Genomic DNA, 15,029 nt, shown 5'->3' with positions numbered 1-15,029 from the left:
ACAAACCTGACAGTGGTTGGACAAAGCTGGACTGAAAGAATGTCGGTTACTTATGATAGTTGTTTTGGAAAAAGCTCTGGATGTTCAGTACCACACCCACACACATGCAGACTGAGACTTGAAACATTAACAATACACCAAAATATTGTATTACTTTAATAAATATTTTTAATATAGACATTTGCTGCCATTGCTATTTCAGACGGTCATATTGTGAGAAGTGGTAACTAAGGGGCCTGGTAGCTCACTTGATAGCGTGTAGACCTCGGAAGGCAAAAGGTCTGCGGTTCGGTCCCCAGCCTGATCTTTCCCTGAGCAAGACACTTCGCGCTAGCTCTCCGAGTGCCGCTCATGTGGCAGCTCACTGCTCCCCCAAGGGGGATGGGTCAAATGCAGAGAATGAATTTCCCCACTGTGGGACTATTAAGGGTTAATTTCTTCTTCATCCTCTTTATTATAAAACTACAGCAGGCACACAAAGCATCATCTCATTCGGATAGATGGACTGCTGGAGCCCAGTCTGTGGAGCTGTTTTGCTCAGCATGTACTGTACAGTCCAACAAGGCCAGGCAGTCTTCTGTGACAGTCTCTAAGGCCTTAGATTTTCCGATGTAGAGGGAAGACGAATCCTGTCTCATCACCCATGTACTGTAGCATCAGTATGACGTTACATGGGTTGCATTCAAATGACTGCACATTCCAAACTTGATTTCTGTAAAGGTGACAGCTCTGTCATGGTGCTGGGGTAAATGTAGACAAACAGTATAGGGATCAAGCAATGACATAGTTCTTCTTCAGTTGTAGCTACAGTACTGTAGTGTCCATAAGAGAGAGTTGCTTTTAATACTCATCGTCTGTGTATCTCTCTTGGTTAGCCAGGTGTTGATTGAACTCTCAGGAATCTTTTTGCCAATGGGGAGGTTAAAAAGAAGAGTCCTTATACTGGCAAGGGAGGCTGTTACCTTAATTCTGAGATGCTCTGTCTCCACTTCAGCTAACTTGATATTTGATTGACTGTGATGGGGTTTACCACTGGTGGACCTAGATTTGATCACTTGCCCCTGTTAGATGTCAAGTTTCTATAGATTATGTGGTGGGTATCTCTGTCCTTGTCCCTTTGTACTACATCTCCTCCAAAATTGTCTTCTACATCAAGCCTAACTAGACAGATATCCTAAGGGTGCCTTTCACAGATTTTTATTCTCATTTCAAGGCTTCCCTGTCATATTTGGATGGACTGCTTAATCATGTCAGACTCCTCTGTGTGTCCCATCTGCTGTGGAGCTCTCTCTCTTTAGTCTTTACATCCTTTACTACATGAAACTGCATATACTAAACTGCTCTGTTTGTGTCTAGGTGTTTAGGTAGAACTGTTTTGCCAGTTGATGCTGGCTTTGAAATGTGCAGGTGTAGATATAATGCAGACCCAATCAGGTCTAGCCATGTTGGTTCATTACCATCAACTGGTTCATGTTTCAGATTGTTTCCACTCAGTGACACAATCTCACCCTAGTTTTCAGAATTTCTTTTTGATTTTGGTCTTACTACTCTCTTCTTACTACTGTAGGTGCATGAACTGTACCTGATTATAACTACCTCAATGCTGCATTTAATTGACTCTATTGGTTTCATTAAACATGTAAATTAATCTACTGATCTTTCAGTCACACAACATACAGTAGCTTGACGGCCTTGAAACTGAACATTCGATAGTGTTTCCCTAAAACCCTGTCTTGATTACCTTGTTGATGATGCTTCAACAGTTGCATTGAATAAGCAAAGTTTAGCTTCATGGTACAATCCACAAGCCCAACAAACAGATGTAATGAAAGCCAATGGCATTTATGTACTATGGAGAAATCTTGCCTAGTCTGAAAAGACGGTTTAATAATACATTTACTGTAAATAAAGCTTTTTACAATAATCAAAAAACATATTGTATATCATTATTGGAAAGAAAAATAAGATCAACCACAGTTGATCTACAGTTAGTGTAGCCGGTGTGACTAACAGTCATCTGTTGAGTGTCGTATCTGCTCACATCTTTGCAGCAATGACTTTGTGATTATACTCAAAAGACCTACTCTCTACTCTACCTGTACTCCTGACTCAAATAATTTGACTAATTATAGACCAATATCAAATATCTAAGATTTAGTTCTAAAATCTTTCTAAGTAAACATGTACCTGTACCACCTGCACAAGAATACCCTGAAGGCATCAGGATTTAGAGTATACCACTATATAAAGCAGAACTGTTTCTTCTCTTATACAATGGTCTAGTTTCTATACACTTGAATATCTCAAATGTATTTACCAAGCAGAATCCAGTTATGTTAACAATGAATCTTCTATTCAAACATCTAATGTCATTAACTTTTAAAGTAACTTATATCAACAACACCAACAAATTAGAGCATAAAGTGCAGATTTTCGATTTTTCTCATTAATATAACTGTAACTACACCAACATTTCCAACCATACTTTTAATTTCCAGCACTACAGCAATGGACCACATTAAGATATTCTATTCCAATAACATGGCTATAAAGAGGACAGAAACGTAATCATTTCCCTCCTTTGGCTATGACTCCCTCTCAGTGGTTTGTGCCAGCTCTGCACTTTTCTGGCAATTCAATCCATCCCTGGGCAAACACAATAAGCGTCCAGAGTATATTAAATCATTGGCAATGCTTTTTTTCTGGACCCACTTGCACATTACTCTCTTTATATTTTTCAAATAAATTTAAAAAGTAAAAAAGTACTTAATAACAAATCTTGTAAAAGTAGAGCTAATAACAAATCTAAATGCGTCTATGTGACTAAAAGCCAAATGCAAATCATTGCCCCCCACCCCCCCTTAGGTGGATTTATTTTTGGCCACAGTAATATCTTGCAATCTACTGGCAAGAATGTAAATAATAATGTAAATTTATAATTTAAAGCAATATATGTTCATCCTGAAAATGTTCAGTTGTGCAGCCTCAGTCAGCATAAAACAGTTTTACTAAAACTAAAACACCATTTTCATTACTCATACAGTAGCAAACATCACTGCTATCTGGGCAACATATTTCTGGTGGTAAATTATCTGAGTTGGCAATCCTTTTAAAATCTCTTCCCAAAAGATACTCAACACCACCAGCATTAATGGAAAGACCATCAGCTGAAATTTTATGGCACATAACTTTGATTTGTATGTCATGTAACTATATACCAGTGACATTTCAATGCTTCTCCAAATTCAAAACCTTTTGCTGGCTGCGATATCTCCATTAACAGGGCTGCGTGTCTCCAACAAACTATGTTAAAGTTAAAATTAGTTGGCTGTCGAGATTCACTGGAGCAAACAATTCACAAATGATGCAATGCACTTTTGCAATTTAGTGTTGGGTGTATTACAGACACCACTGGTGTTCTCAGTATTTACAGGATAATAAAGTTCCAATTATATTAGGCTCAAAACAATTACTGACTGTGTTTTATTAATTAAATGTAAAAGAATTTAATGGATTTGGATTTTTTCTCATGGATATGTAAAGAAAATTATATATACAGTATATTTATTATAAATGTATTAAAAACATCACACAATTAACTTTCAATAATGTTAAGTGGTAAAAATCACGATAACGTTTCATTTACTAGTCTCAGTTATATAAAATAATAAACAAAATGTAACTATAGGAATGATAAAAATGTCTGTTTCATTAAAACAGATTTGTACAATGTTAATTTCATATGTAGAAAATGAAACACGCGTATTAATACTAACTACTAAGCATATCACTATCAAGTGCTAAGGTGTCAAGAATTCATAACCAAATTAAGTAGTGCAGTGCTGAGGAGGCAGGCGAGTTCAGTATAAAAACAGGAGCTCAGGATGTCTGCTCTAACTGAAAGGCATCTAAGACAGGTGAGTGTGGTTTTCTGCACCACTAGTATGTCTCTGTTGCTGTACATTTTATGATGTATACTATTTAATATAATACATATATAATTTAAATTCATGTTTGAATCCCCATCTTTTAATTTGCTTTGCTTTAATTCAAAGTATTTGTTTTAGACTTGTATGTTAAATTTATTTTTTTAATTGTAACAAAAAAAATCACAAAACAACTTACAACTGGTTTGCATGTATCATTCTTGTAGCACCTTGACATACACAGACAACAAAGACATTTCAGTTCTCATCAGTTGGGGTAAATAATTGTCCATTATATCAAGTTTGAATCCTTTAATAATGGATGACCTAGTTTGATTTTGAGAAATGTTTAAATCACTGTTTTCAGACCGCTTTAAAGTGCCATCATGAGCACAGACGCGGAGATGGAGCAATATGGCCCCGCGGCCGTATTCCTCCGAAAGCCAGAGAGGGAGAGGATTGAGGCCCAGACTACTCCATTTGATGCCAAAACAGCTTACTTTGTGGTTGATGAGGCTGAGATGTATGTCAAGGGTAAACTGACGAAGAAAGAGGGTGGCAAAGCCACAGTTGAGACAGAGGGGGGAAAGGTAAGTGAACAATTACCGGTACACATTTATATGATTTGTCATTCACTGTAATTAAAAGCTCATGCTATGAACTCTGTCTCATGTATAGACCGTGACCGTAAAAGAGGAAGACATCCACCCCAGAAACCCTCCAAAGTTTGACAAGATGGAGGACATGGCCATGATGACCCATCTCAATGAGCCATCTGTGCTGTATAACCTCAAAGAGCGTTATGCATCATGGATGATCTACGTGGGTTTTGATATTGAACATGTGCATGTAATATGAACATCACCTGATATACTGATTTATAAGGGCTGTAACATTTTTTTCCTTCCTTGCTACAGACCTACTCAGGATTGTTCTGCGTTGTCGTGAACCCCTACAAGTGGCTTCCTGTGTATGACGCTGTGTGTGTAGCAGCATACAGAGGCAAGAAGAGGATTGAGGCTCCACCCCACATTTTCTCCATCTCTGACAATGCCTATCAGTTCATGCACACTGGTAAGACTGCAAGCATGCTTCTAAACATAATGTGACAAACTTCCCCTACACTTTGTGCACCAGACTGATGTGTGTCTATTTGCATTTCAGATCGTGAGAACCAGTCTGTCCTTATTACGTGAGTATTATTACACCAAGCTGAATCTCAATACATTTCATAATGACAAATCCAATTGTGACATAGTGTCTCTTATAACCCAGTGGAGAATCCGGTGCAGGAAAGACTGTCAACACCAAGCGTGTCATCCAGTACTTTGCAACAATTGCAGCGCTGGGTGGAAAGAAAGAGGCAACACCTGGCAAGATGCAGGTAACATTGGCTATTTACAGTTTAATTGAGTGTGAGAAAATCTTACTTTAAATTTTATTTTATCTGAGTAAAACGTTGTCTACCAGGGTTCCCTTGAGGACCAAATTGTTGCAGCCAACCCTCTGCTGGAAGCCTATGGTAATGCCAAGACTGTGAGGAATGACAACTCCTCTCGCTTTGTAGGTCTTCCCATCAAAGAAACATTCAGATATGTCTCTTATCTGCCTGATGGACTGTAATGTTAATAAAGTTGTGACTGCCTTTAGGGTAAATTCATCAGAATCCACTTCGGCTCTACTGGCAAGCTGGCTTCAGCTGATATTGAAACATGTGAGTAAAAAAATGCAAAAGGGTTGAGTAATCAATGCAAAATGTGATTACCTTGAGGAAACATAAGTATGAGGTTTTGTATTATGTTGTGATCCCACAGTTGTACATTGTTCATAGTTTTAACTCCTCCATATGCACTGTTTTTAGATCTGCTGGAGAAGTCCCGTGTCACCTTCCAGCTGTCTGCTGAGAGGAGCTACCACATCTTCTATCAGCTCATGACTGGCCATAAGCCTGAGCTGCTGGGTATGTTGATGGACACACACGTTAGAATTGGGCTACAACTATGTAGCATAGCGTCTAATGGCGTGATGTGTTGGTCCTCCAGAGGCTCTTCTGATCACCACCAACCCCTATGACTACCCAATGATCAGCCAGGGTGAAATCACTGTCAAAAGCATCAATGATGTGGAGGAGTTCATTGCAACAGATGTAAAACACACATTTCTCTAATATCTAGAATTTAACACCTAATGTTCAAAAGTTCAATTTAAAAATGTGAGTGAATTGTTGTCTTTTGTAATCCAGACTGCTATTGACATTTTGGGATTCACTGCAGAGGAGAAGATTAACATCTACAAGCTGACTGGTGCTGTGATGCATCACGGCAACATGAAGTTCAAGCAGAAGCAGCGTGAGGAGCAGGCTGAACCTGACGGCACTGAGGGTAAATAGTAAAATAAACCATGTTGATCACATGAATCTAGGGAAAATACTACTCAAGTCACACACTACAGTACTTAGAATCCTGTTGTGTCTATTTTTTAGTTGCTGACAAAATCGCTTACCTCCTGGGCCTGAACTCAGCTGACATGCTGAAAGCTCTGTGCTACCCAAGAGTCAAGGTCGGAAATGAGATGGTGACCAAAGGTCAGACCGTCCCACAGGTAATGAAAACAAAATATGTTTGAGGAAATACACAAGTATATTGAGATGACATTAATCTGAAAATCAACATCCTCCCATTTTTTTTTAGGTCAACAATTCTGTCTCAGCTCTGTGCAAGTCTGTCTATGAGAAAATGTTCTTGTGGATGGTCATCCGTATCAATGAGATGCTGGACACAAAGCAGCCAAGACAGTACTTCATTGGAGTGTTGGACATTGCTGGGTTCGAGATCTTCGATGTGAGTCAGACAAAAATGTTTCTGTGACCAAAATAGTTTGATAGAAATGTTCAAACTAATGTTGTATCATAAATATGTAGTTCAACAGCTTGGAGCAACTCTGCATCAACTTCACCAATGAGAAACTGCAACAGTTTTTCAACCACACCATGTTTGTGCTGGAACAAGAGGAGTACAAGAAAGAGGGCATTGAATGGGAGTTCATTGACTTCGGTATGGACTTGGCCGCCTGCATTGAGCTTATTGAGAAGGTAAGTAGACACTGTAGGAGAACTGTACTAGTCAACAGTAGCTGCTTTGAGGAATATTTAATGTCAAATGTTAATTCTTCTCAGCCAATGGGCATCTTCTCCATCCTTGAAGAGGAGTGCATGTTCCCCAAGGCCTCTGACACAACCTTCAAGAACAAGCTCCATGACCAGCATCTTGGCAAGACCAAGGCCTTTGAGAAGCCAAAGCCTGGAAAGGGCAAAGCTGAGGCTCACTTCTCCCTGGTCCACTATGCTGGTACAGTAGACTACAACATCACTGGCTGGCTGGACAAGAACAAGGACCCACTGAACGACTCAGTTGTTCAGCTGTACCAGAAATCCTCAAACAAGCTGCTTGTTTTGCTGTATGCAGCCCATGCTGGAGCTGAGGGTAAGAAATAGCATATTATATGTATTGTATGTGTATTTAATTTGCCTAGGTTATTGTTGAATGTTGTCCTGTAGAAATGTGTTCATTATTGCTTCGCCTGTATGATTTTCACAAATCAGAAAACTCCACAAGTATAATTGAGGTCTAATATATATTTTGTAAAACAGAGGCTGCAGGTGGTGGCGGTAAGAAGGGTGGTAAGAAGAAGGGTGGCTCCTTCCAGACTGTGTCCGCTCTTTTCAGAGTATGTATTTCTTCATTATTTTACAGCATATGAAAGCAACATCCACAAGGATTTGGTTATATTTTCTTGTATCCCTGATCCACAGGAGAACTTGGGCAAGCTGATGACCAACTTGAGGAGCACTCACCCTCATTTTGTCCGTTGCCTGATTCCCAATGAAACAAAGACCCCAGGTAAAGAGCCCAGAGACAAACCTATTGTACAATAATGTCACATGATACAATCACAAGATGTAGATCTACTCTGATCTTTACATTTACAACTTATAACCTATAGGTCTTATGGAGAACTTCCTGGTCATCCACCAGCTGAGGTGTAACGGTGTGCTGGAGGGCATCAGAATCTGCAGAAAGGGCTTCCCCAGCAGAATCCTCTACGGTGACTTCAAGCAGAGGTTACTACAGCTTCAATTAATTCCCATATTAATTCCCAATTCCAAATGATGCAATGCAGGTTTACAGTAGGTTAAAAAATAATTTCTCTTCACAGATACAAAGTATTGAATGCCAGTGTCATCCCTGAGGGACAGTTCATTGACAACAAGAAGGCTTCAGAGAAGCTGCTGGGCTCCATTGATGTTGACCACACTCAGTACAAGTTTGGACACACTAAGGTAAATTTACACAGTGTTTACATATGTACTGTATTTGTATGATTGTTGCTTCAGTTTGTGCTAACCAGACTCATTGACCTACCGTCATAGGTGTTCTTCAAAGCTGGTCTGCTGGGAGCCCTGGAGGAGATGAGAGACGAGAAACTGGCTTCACTGGTGACCATGACTCAGGCTCTTTGCAGAGGATATGTTATGAGGAAGGAGTTTGTTAAGATGATGGAGAGGAGGTAAGGTGTCATGTTAATAGTATATAAGTGTTCTATTCTATATTTGACATAACCCTGATGCAAAAGTGAAAATAATTTTACTTTAATTTTTCAGAGAATCTATCTACTCCATCCAGTACAACATTCGTTCCTTCATGAATGTTAAGAATTGGCCCTGGCTGAAATTGTACTTCAAGATCAAGCCTCTTCTGAAGAGTGCTGAGACTGAGAAGGAGCTGTCACAGATGAAAGATAACTATGAGAAGATGCAATCAGACCTGGCTGCTGCCCTGGCCAAGAAGAAGGAACTGGAGGAGAAGATGGTTTCCCTGCTGCAGGAGAAGAATGACTTGCAACTGCAAGTGGCTGCTGTGAGTAGGATTAATAAAAACAATTAATACTTTCTTTAACATGTACTAATGTCATGCAAATAATTTTATTAAAAAGATGCAATAAAATAATAACAAGGCAATGTATCACATGATAGTGGTCTTTGTTCATTATGCACTATAGGAAGTAGAGAACCTCTCAGATGCAGAGGAGAGATGTGAAGGACTGATTAAGAGCAAGATCCAGCTTGAAGCCAAACTCAAAGAAACAAGTGAGAGACTGGAGGATGAAGAGGAAATCAATGCTGAGCTCACTGCCAAGAAGAGGAAACTGGAGGATGAATGTTCTGAGCTGAAGAAGGACATTGATGACTTGGAGCTCACCTTGGCTAAAGTGGAGAAGGAGAAACATGCCACAGAAAACAAGGTTCCCATCATATATTAAGGAAATTTATTTACAAATATATATGACGATATATATTATGAATAACATTAAACCTATCATTTTCAGGTGAAAAACCTGACAGAGGAGATGGCATCTCAAGATGAATCTGTTGCCAAGTTAACTAAGGAGAAGAAAGCCCTACAAGAGGCCCACCAGCAAACACTGGATGACCTTCAGGCAGAGGAAGACAAAGTCAACACTCTGACCAAGGCCAAGACAAAGCTTGAACAGCAAGTGGATGATGTAAGTCAACACTTGTACTGACAGTGGATAAGCTGTATCTCAAAATGTCCAAAATGAATAATCATTGAACATTGTTGATTTAAAGCTTGAGGGTTCATTGGAGCAAGAGAAGAAGCTCCGCATGGACCTTGAGAGAGCCAAGAGGAAGCTTGAAGGAGATCTGAAACTGGCCCAGGAATCCATAATGGATCTGGAGAATGACAAGCAGCAATCTGATGAGAAGATCAAAAAGTAGGTTTGAGCTTGATGAATTGATTGATTATACCTAAAGACACTTGCAAATGACAATAAATGATTTTTGCTCTTATTCACATCAAGGAAGGACTTTGAGATAAGCCAGCTCCTCAGCAAGATTGAGGATGAACAAACTCTTGGTGCTCAACTTCAGAAGAAGATCAAGGAGCTTCAGGTTACATTTTTAAACAAATATCAGAAATGATTCATCCAAAATAACACGTTTAACTAAGTAAGTGTTCTTCATCCTAATGCCATGATGTCTAGGCTCGTATTGAGGAGCTGGAGGAGGAGATCGAGGCTGAGAGGGCTGCTAGGGCCAAGGTAGAGAAGCAGAGGGCTGACCTCTCCAGGGAGCTTGAAGAGATCAGCGAGAGGCTTGAGGAAGCTGGTGGAGCAACAGCTGCTCAGATTGAGATGAACAAGAAGCGTGAGGCTGAATTCCAGAAGCTGCGTCGTGACCTTGAAGAGTCCACCCTGCAGCATGAAGCCACTGCAGCAGCTCTTCGTAAGAAGCAGGCCGACAGTGTTGCAGAGCTGGGAGAGCAGATCGACAACCTCCAGCGTGTCAAGCAGAAGCTGGAGAAGGAGAAGAGCGAGTACAAGATGGAGATTGATGACCTCAGCAGCAACATGGAGGCTGTTGCCAAAGCAAAGGTTAATAATGGTTGCAAAAATAACTCCAATCATGTTGACACTTAAAGTACACGTGACATAAATAATAAGGTACTACTAATTCAATACCAACTGTATAGTTTTACAGAAATACGTGATCTTTCATTTTTATAACAGGGTAACTTGGAAAAAATGTGCAGAACTCTTGAGGACCAGTTCAGTGAGCTCAAAGCCAAAAATGATGAAAATGTTCGCCAGCTGAATGACATTAATGCACAGAAGGCAAGACTGCAGACAGAGAATGGTAAGTTAGTGACAACAGTGTTTGGGTGTCTACAGCTTCACATGCTGATTAATCTAATGTCCATCAGGTGAATTTGCTCGCCAGCTTGAAGAGAAAGAAGCTCTTGTTTCTCAGCTGACCAGAGGCAAACAGGCCTTCACTCAGCAGATTGAAGAGCTGAAGAGACACATTGAAGAGGAAGTGAAGGTAATACAAATAAAATAAAAATAATAAAACCCGCAGGACTATAGTAGAGTGTGGAAAATACCAACAACATGTGTTTATGGCTCATTACAAGTCAAAGAATGACTCTTGTTTTTAAAAAGCTGCTACTTTTCTTTTTAACAGGCCAAGAATGCTCTGGCCCACGCTGTTCAGTCGGCCCGCCATGACTGTGATCTGCTCAGAGAGCAGTTTGAGGAGGAGCAGGAGGCCAAGGCTGAGCTGCAGCGAGGAATGTCCAAGGCCAACAGTGAGGTGGCTCAGTGGAGAGCCAAATATGAGACTGATGCCATCCAGCGCACTGAGGAGCTGGAGGAGGCCAAGTACAGTGACCCTTTCTAATTACTTCTAAGGAGATATGGTAACGACTGACTAACAACAAGCTAATCTTTCACTACTATCTACCACAGGAAAAAGCTTGCCCAGCGTCTGCAGGAGGCTGAGGAATCCATTGAGGCTGTCAACTCCAAGTGTGCCTCTTTGGAGAAGACCAAGCAGAGGCTTCAGGGTGAGGTGGAGGACCTCATGATCGATGTGGAGAGAGCTAATGCTCTGGCTGCTAACCTTGACAAGAAGCAGAGGAACTTCGATAAGGTACATAAACTTTACCCACATTACAGCACTAAGGTGAAGTAGATGGAGCATGACATGCTTTACCCTTCTGCATTACTATAGGTCCTTTCAGAGTGGAAGCAGAAGTATGAGGAGGGTCAGGCAGAGCTGGAAGGAGCCCAGAAGGAGGCTCGCTCTCTCAGCACTGAGCTGTTCAAGATGAAGAACTCTTACGAGGAGACTCTGGATCATCTGGAGACCATGAAGAGAGAGAACAAGAACCTGCAGCGTATGTCATTGTAACCATGACTGCAAATATTTATGAGCTTTTCTTGTTTTAAAACCTTAAGACTTATGTTTTCCTGCATATACTGCATTGTGCAGACATATGAATGATTTATTTGTTTGGTTACTCTATAGAGGAGATCTCAGATCTGACTGAACAGATTGGTGAGACTGGAAAGAGTATCCATGAGCTGGAGAAGGCCAAGAAGACTGTGGAGACTGAGAAGTCTGAAATCCAGTCAGCACTGGAGGAAGCTGAGGTAATGAAGTCTAAAAGGAAGATAGTTTTGTTCTGATTCATATTTTACCATATTTAACTAGAGCAATATCTGAATATAACATTACTTACTTATAATTTGCAAAGGGAACACTGGAACATGAGGAGGCCAAGATTCTCCGCGTCCAGCTTGAGCTCAACCAGGTCAAGGGTGAGGTTGACAGGAAGCTGGCAGAGAAGGATGAGGAGATGGAGCAGATCAAGAGGAACAGCCAGAGGGTGATTGACTCCATGCAGAGCACTCTTGATGCTGAGGTCAGGAGCAGGAATGATGCCCTGAGAGTCAAGAAGAAGATGGAGGGAGACCTGAACGAGATGGAGATTCAGCTGAGCCATGCTAACAGGCAGGCGGCTGAGGCCCAGAAACAGCTGAGGAACGTCCAGGGACAACTCAAGGTAAACAAATTGTTATTGCCATGTTTATAAATGTGCAATAGGATTAGAATGGATACGTGACACATTTTCATTGTTAGGATGCCCAACTGCATCTTGATGATGCTGTGAGAGGACAGGAAGACATGAAGGAGCAGGTTGCCATGGTGGAGCGCAGAAATGGCCTGATGATGGCTGAGATCGATGAGCTCAGAGCTGCTCTGGAACAGACAGAGAGAGGACGCAAAGTGGCTGAGCAGGAGCTGGTGGATGCCAGTGAGCGCGTTGGCCTGCTTCACTCTCAGGTTTGATTTGAATTCCTCACCAAAAAAGGTAATCTTAAAGATACATCACAAACATAATATTAATTTATTAAAATCCTTGATTACTTAGAACACCAGCCTTCTGAACACCAAAAAGAAGCTGGAGGCGGACCTTGTCCAGGTCCAGGGTGAGGTTGATGACTCTGTTCAGGAAGCAAGAAATGCTGAGGATAAAGCCAAGAAGGCCATCACTGACGTAAGAGCTGATTAAGCACCATCTTCTAATTTTACCTCACGAGTGATATTGAGACTTATCTACAGTATATATTTGAATTCATATTTATATTTTAGGCCGCCATGATGGCAGAGGAGCTGAAGAAGGAGCAGGACACCAGTGCTCATCTGGAGAGGATGAAGAAGAACCTGGAGGTCACAGTCAAGGACCTGCAGCACCGTCTGGATGAGGCTGAGAACCTCGCCATGAAGGGCGGCAAGAAGCAGCTCCAGAAACTGGAGTCCAGGGTAGGTCCTATATTAATACAGTGTATGGTTCAAATAATCTCATGAAATAAAAATAACTTTCAGTGATTTCAGTGACTTTCTGTTGGTGCAATATATTTAGCCTTATACATTCTCAGCATACTAATATGTCTTTGCAATTACTACAATTACTAAATCACAGGTTCGTGAGCTGGAAAGTGAAGTTGAGGCTGAGCAGAGACGTGGAGCTGATGCTGTTAAAGGAGTCCGCAAATATGAGAGGAGAGTGAAGGAGCTCACCTACCAGGTCTGTTGTTTAACCTAAACACATGGTTGTCCTTTTTGATTGTGCCTTTATATTTCATTTGTAAATGTGATTTATATAAATAGACCGAGGAGGATAAGAAGAATGGTATCAGACTTCAGGACCTGGTGGACAAACTGCAGCTCAAGGTCAAGGGTTACAAGAGACAGGCTGAGGAAGCTGTAAGTAAACTATCTTAACATGTATTTTGACATCTTGCTGCATTTGTCTTTTCCAGCTCAATGAGTTGAACTTTTTCACACATTACAGGAGGAACAGGCCAACACTCACCTGTCCAGGCTGAGGAAGGTCCAGCATGAGCTGGAGGAAGCTCAGGAGCGTGCTGACATCTCTGAGTCCCAGGTCAACAAGCTGAGAGCCAAGAGCCGTGAAGCTGGAAAGGTAATGTGTGAATGTTTCAGGAGGAAATTAACTGTTATTTGGACTGATCATTTTAATTGGGGTATTTTTGTTTCAGATATTATTAGAAAATTCTGTATTGTACCGTACTAATCTTCTCTAATTTTTTGCTTTTTTCAGGGTGAAAGTGCTGAATAAGAAGCAAGAACTTCTTAAAACTATTTGGCAGCTCTCATAAAATATGAAGTAGTTGTTGAATTGTTTTCTTGCAATATTATAAAGCAATAAAGTCTATTTCTTGTATAATTTACCTTTTCAGTATATTTCATTATTTACTTACATATATACATATCTTATGCAATAATATTTTCTTACTGATACACTGGTTGGTGAAGTTTAAATAGTTTTATTTTTTTTACAGGTACATTAAGCATGTACAGTACAGTACAATAGCTATATTCAAAAGTTCACAAACTTTTACAAAATTTCTGCAAACATGTCTGAAAATACACAATAATTCAGTATTCTCTAAAATAAATTGCATATTAGTAATTTAAAAATTGTGTTGTGGCGCTGAGAAATACATTTAATAAAATACACATCAATTTATTAATATCATTAATATCTTTAATAAACATCTTATTAATCCAAGCATGTGCTAATTCTAATGCTACCAACAGTTCAGTATATTTTTCCAATCTCAGGCAAGTGAGGGATACTAAATGCTACAATTCACTAAAGGTTCTTTAAACCCGCATCCTAATTTTACTTTAATGTATACCAGAAGAAAAAAGAATATCTATCTAAAACTGAAATTGAACTGGGGTTTGCTGTTCTTTAATTTGTTGTGCCTCCATCCACCCAGACCCCAAACTCATCTAATAGTTTTGGCCAAGTGACAAACTACAGTTGTTATCCATCCCCAGAAAGTCAGACTTACAGTACAGGTACAGGTATGTGCAGATTTTTTTTGCTGCTATTGCAATCAACTTGTTACACGATGACAGTCTCAATAGTTAAACCATGTAATTCAAAATAGTAAAGCAGGATGTTTACTGTGGTTAAAACACTACATCTGTGCCTCCTTATTTGTACTTGAGAAGTCTCAGTCATCAGTTTATACTTACTGACACATGAGGCTAGAGGTGCAGATGCCTTTCTATTTCAGTGCATGCAGCACAACCCCTAATTGAAAATGTGAGTAGTCATCAAATAAATTACATTAGCTCCATATAAAATCTGATATCCAGCCAACAGCACAGTAAGTCATTCAGCATCTACTACAAAGCTCCAG

At 40.2% G+C, this 15,029-nt stretch overlaps 1 protein-coding gene across 1 annotated transcript; it reads left to right on the top strand.

Moving 5' to 3' along the window:
* Nucleotides 1-4,050: 4,050 nt before the first annotated feature.
* Nucleotides 4,051-14,045, top strand: LOC114860970 (myosin heavy chain, fast skeletal muscle). Its single transcript, XM_029159893.3, has 40 exons — nt 4,051-4,203; nt 4,294-4,516; nt 4,605-4,748; nt 4,844-5,000; nt 5,091-5,118; nt 5,202-5,310; nt 5,397-5,489; nt 5,577-5,640; nt 5,788-5,886; nt 5,969-6,072; nt 6,169-6,307; nt 6,409-6,527; nt 6,617-6,766; nt 6,847-7,017; nt 7,102-7,408; nt 7,576-7,652; nt 7,738-7,825; nt 7,929-8,046; nt 8,142-8,265; nt 8,356-8,492; nt 8,587-8,842; nt 8,985-9,227; nt 9,312-9,488; nt 9,574-9,719; nt 9,807-9,897; nt 9,990-10,379; nt 10,515-10,641; nt 10,709-10,827; nt 10,969-11,165; nt 11,253-11,436; nt 11,518-11,683; nt 11,815-11,939; nt 12,044-12,352; nt 12,430-12,633; nt 12,722-12,847; nt 12,943-13,113; nt 13,274-13,378; nt 13,462-13,557; nt 13,646-13,777; nt 13,916-14,045. Exons 2-40 carry the CDS (start codon nt 4,313-4,315, stop codon nt 13,931-13,933), a joined length of 5,814 nt encoding a protein of 1,937 aa, XP_029015726.1. The 5' UTR covers nt 4,051-4,203; nt 4,294-4,312; the 3' UTR covers nt 13,934-14,045.
* Nucleotides 14,046-15,029: the final 984 nt, after the last annotated feature.

This window comes from Betta splendens, chromosome 8, assembly GCF_900634795.4.
Source record: "Betta splendens chromosome 8, fBetSpl5.4, whole genome shotgun sequence".
NCBI classification, from domain to species: Eukaryota; Metazoa; Chordata; class Actinopteri; order Anabantiformes; family Osphronemidae; genus Betta; species Betta splendens.
This window is presented reverse-complemented; position numbering and strand designations above follow the sequence as displayed.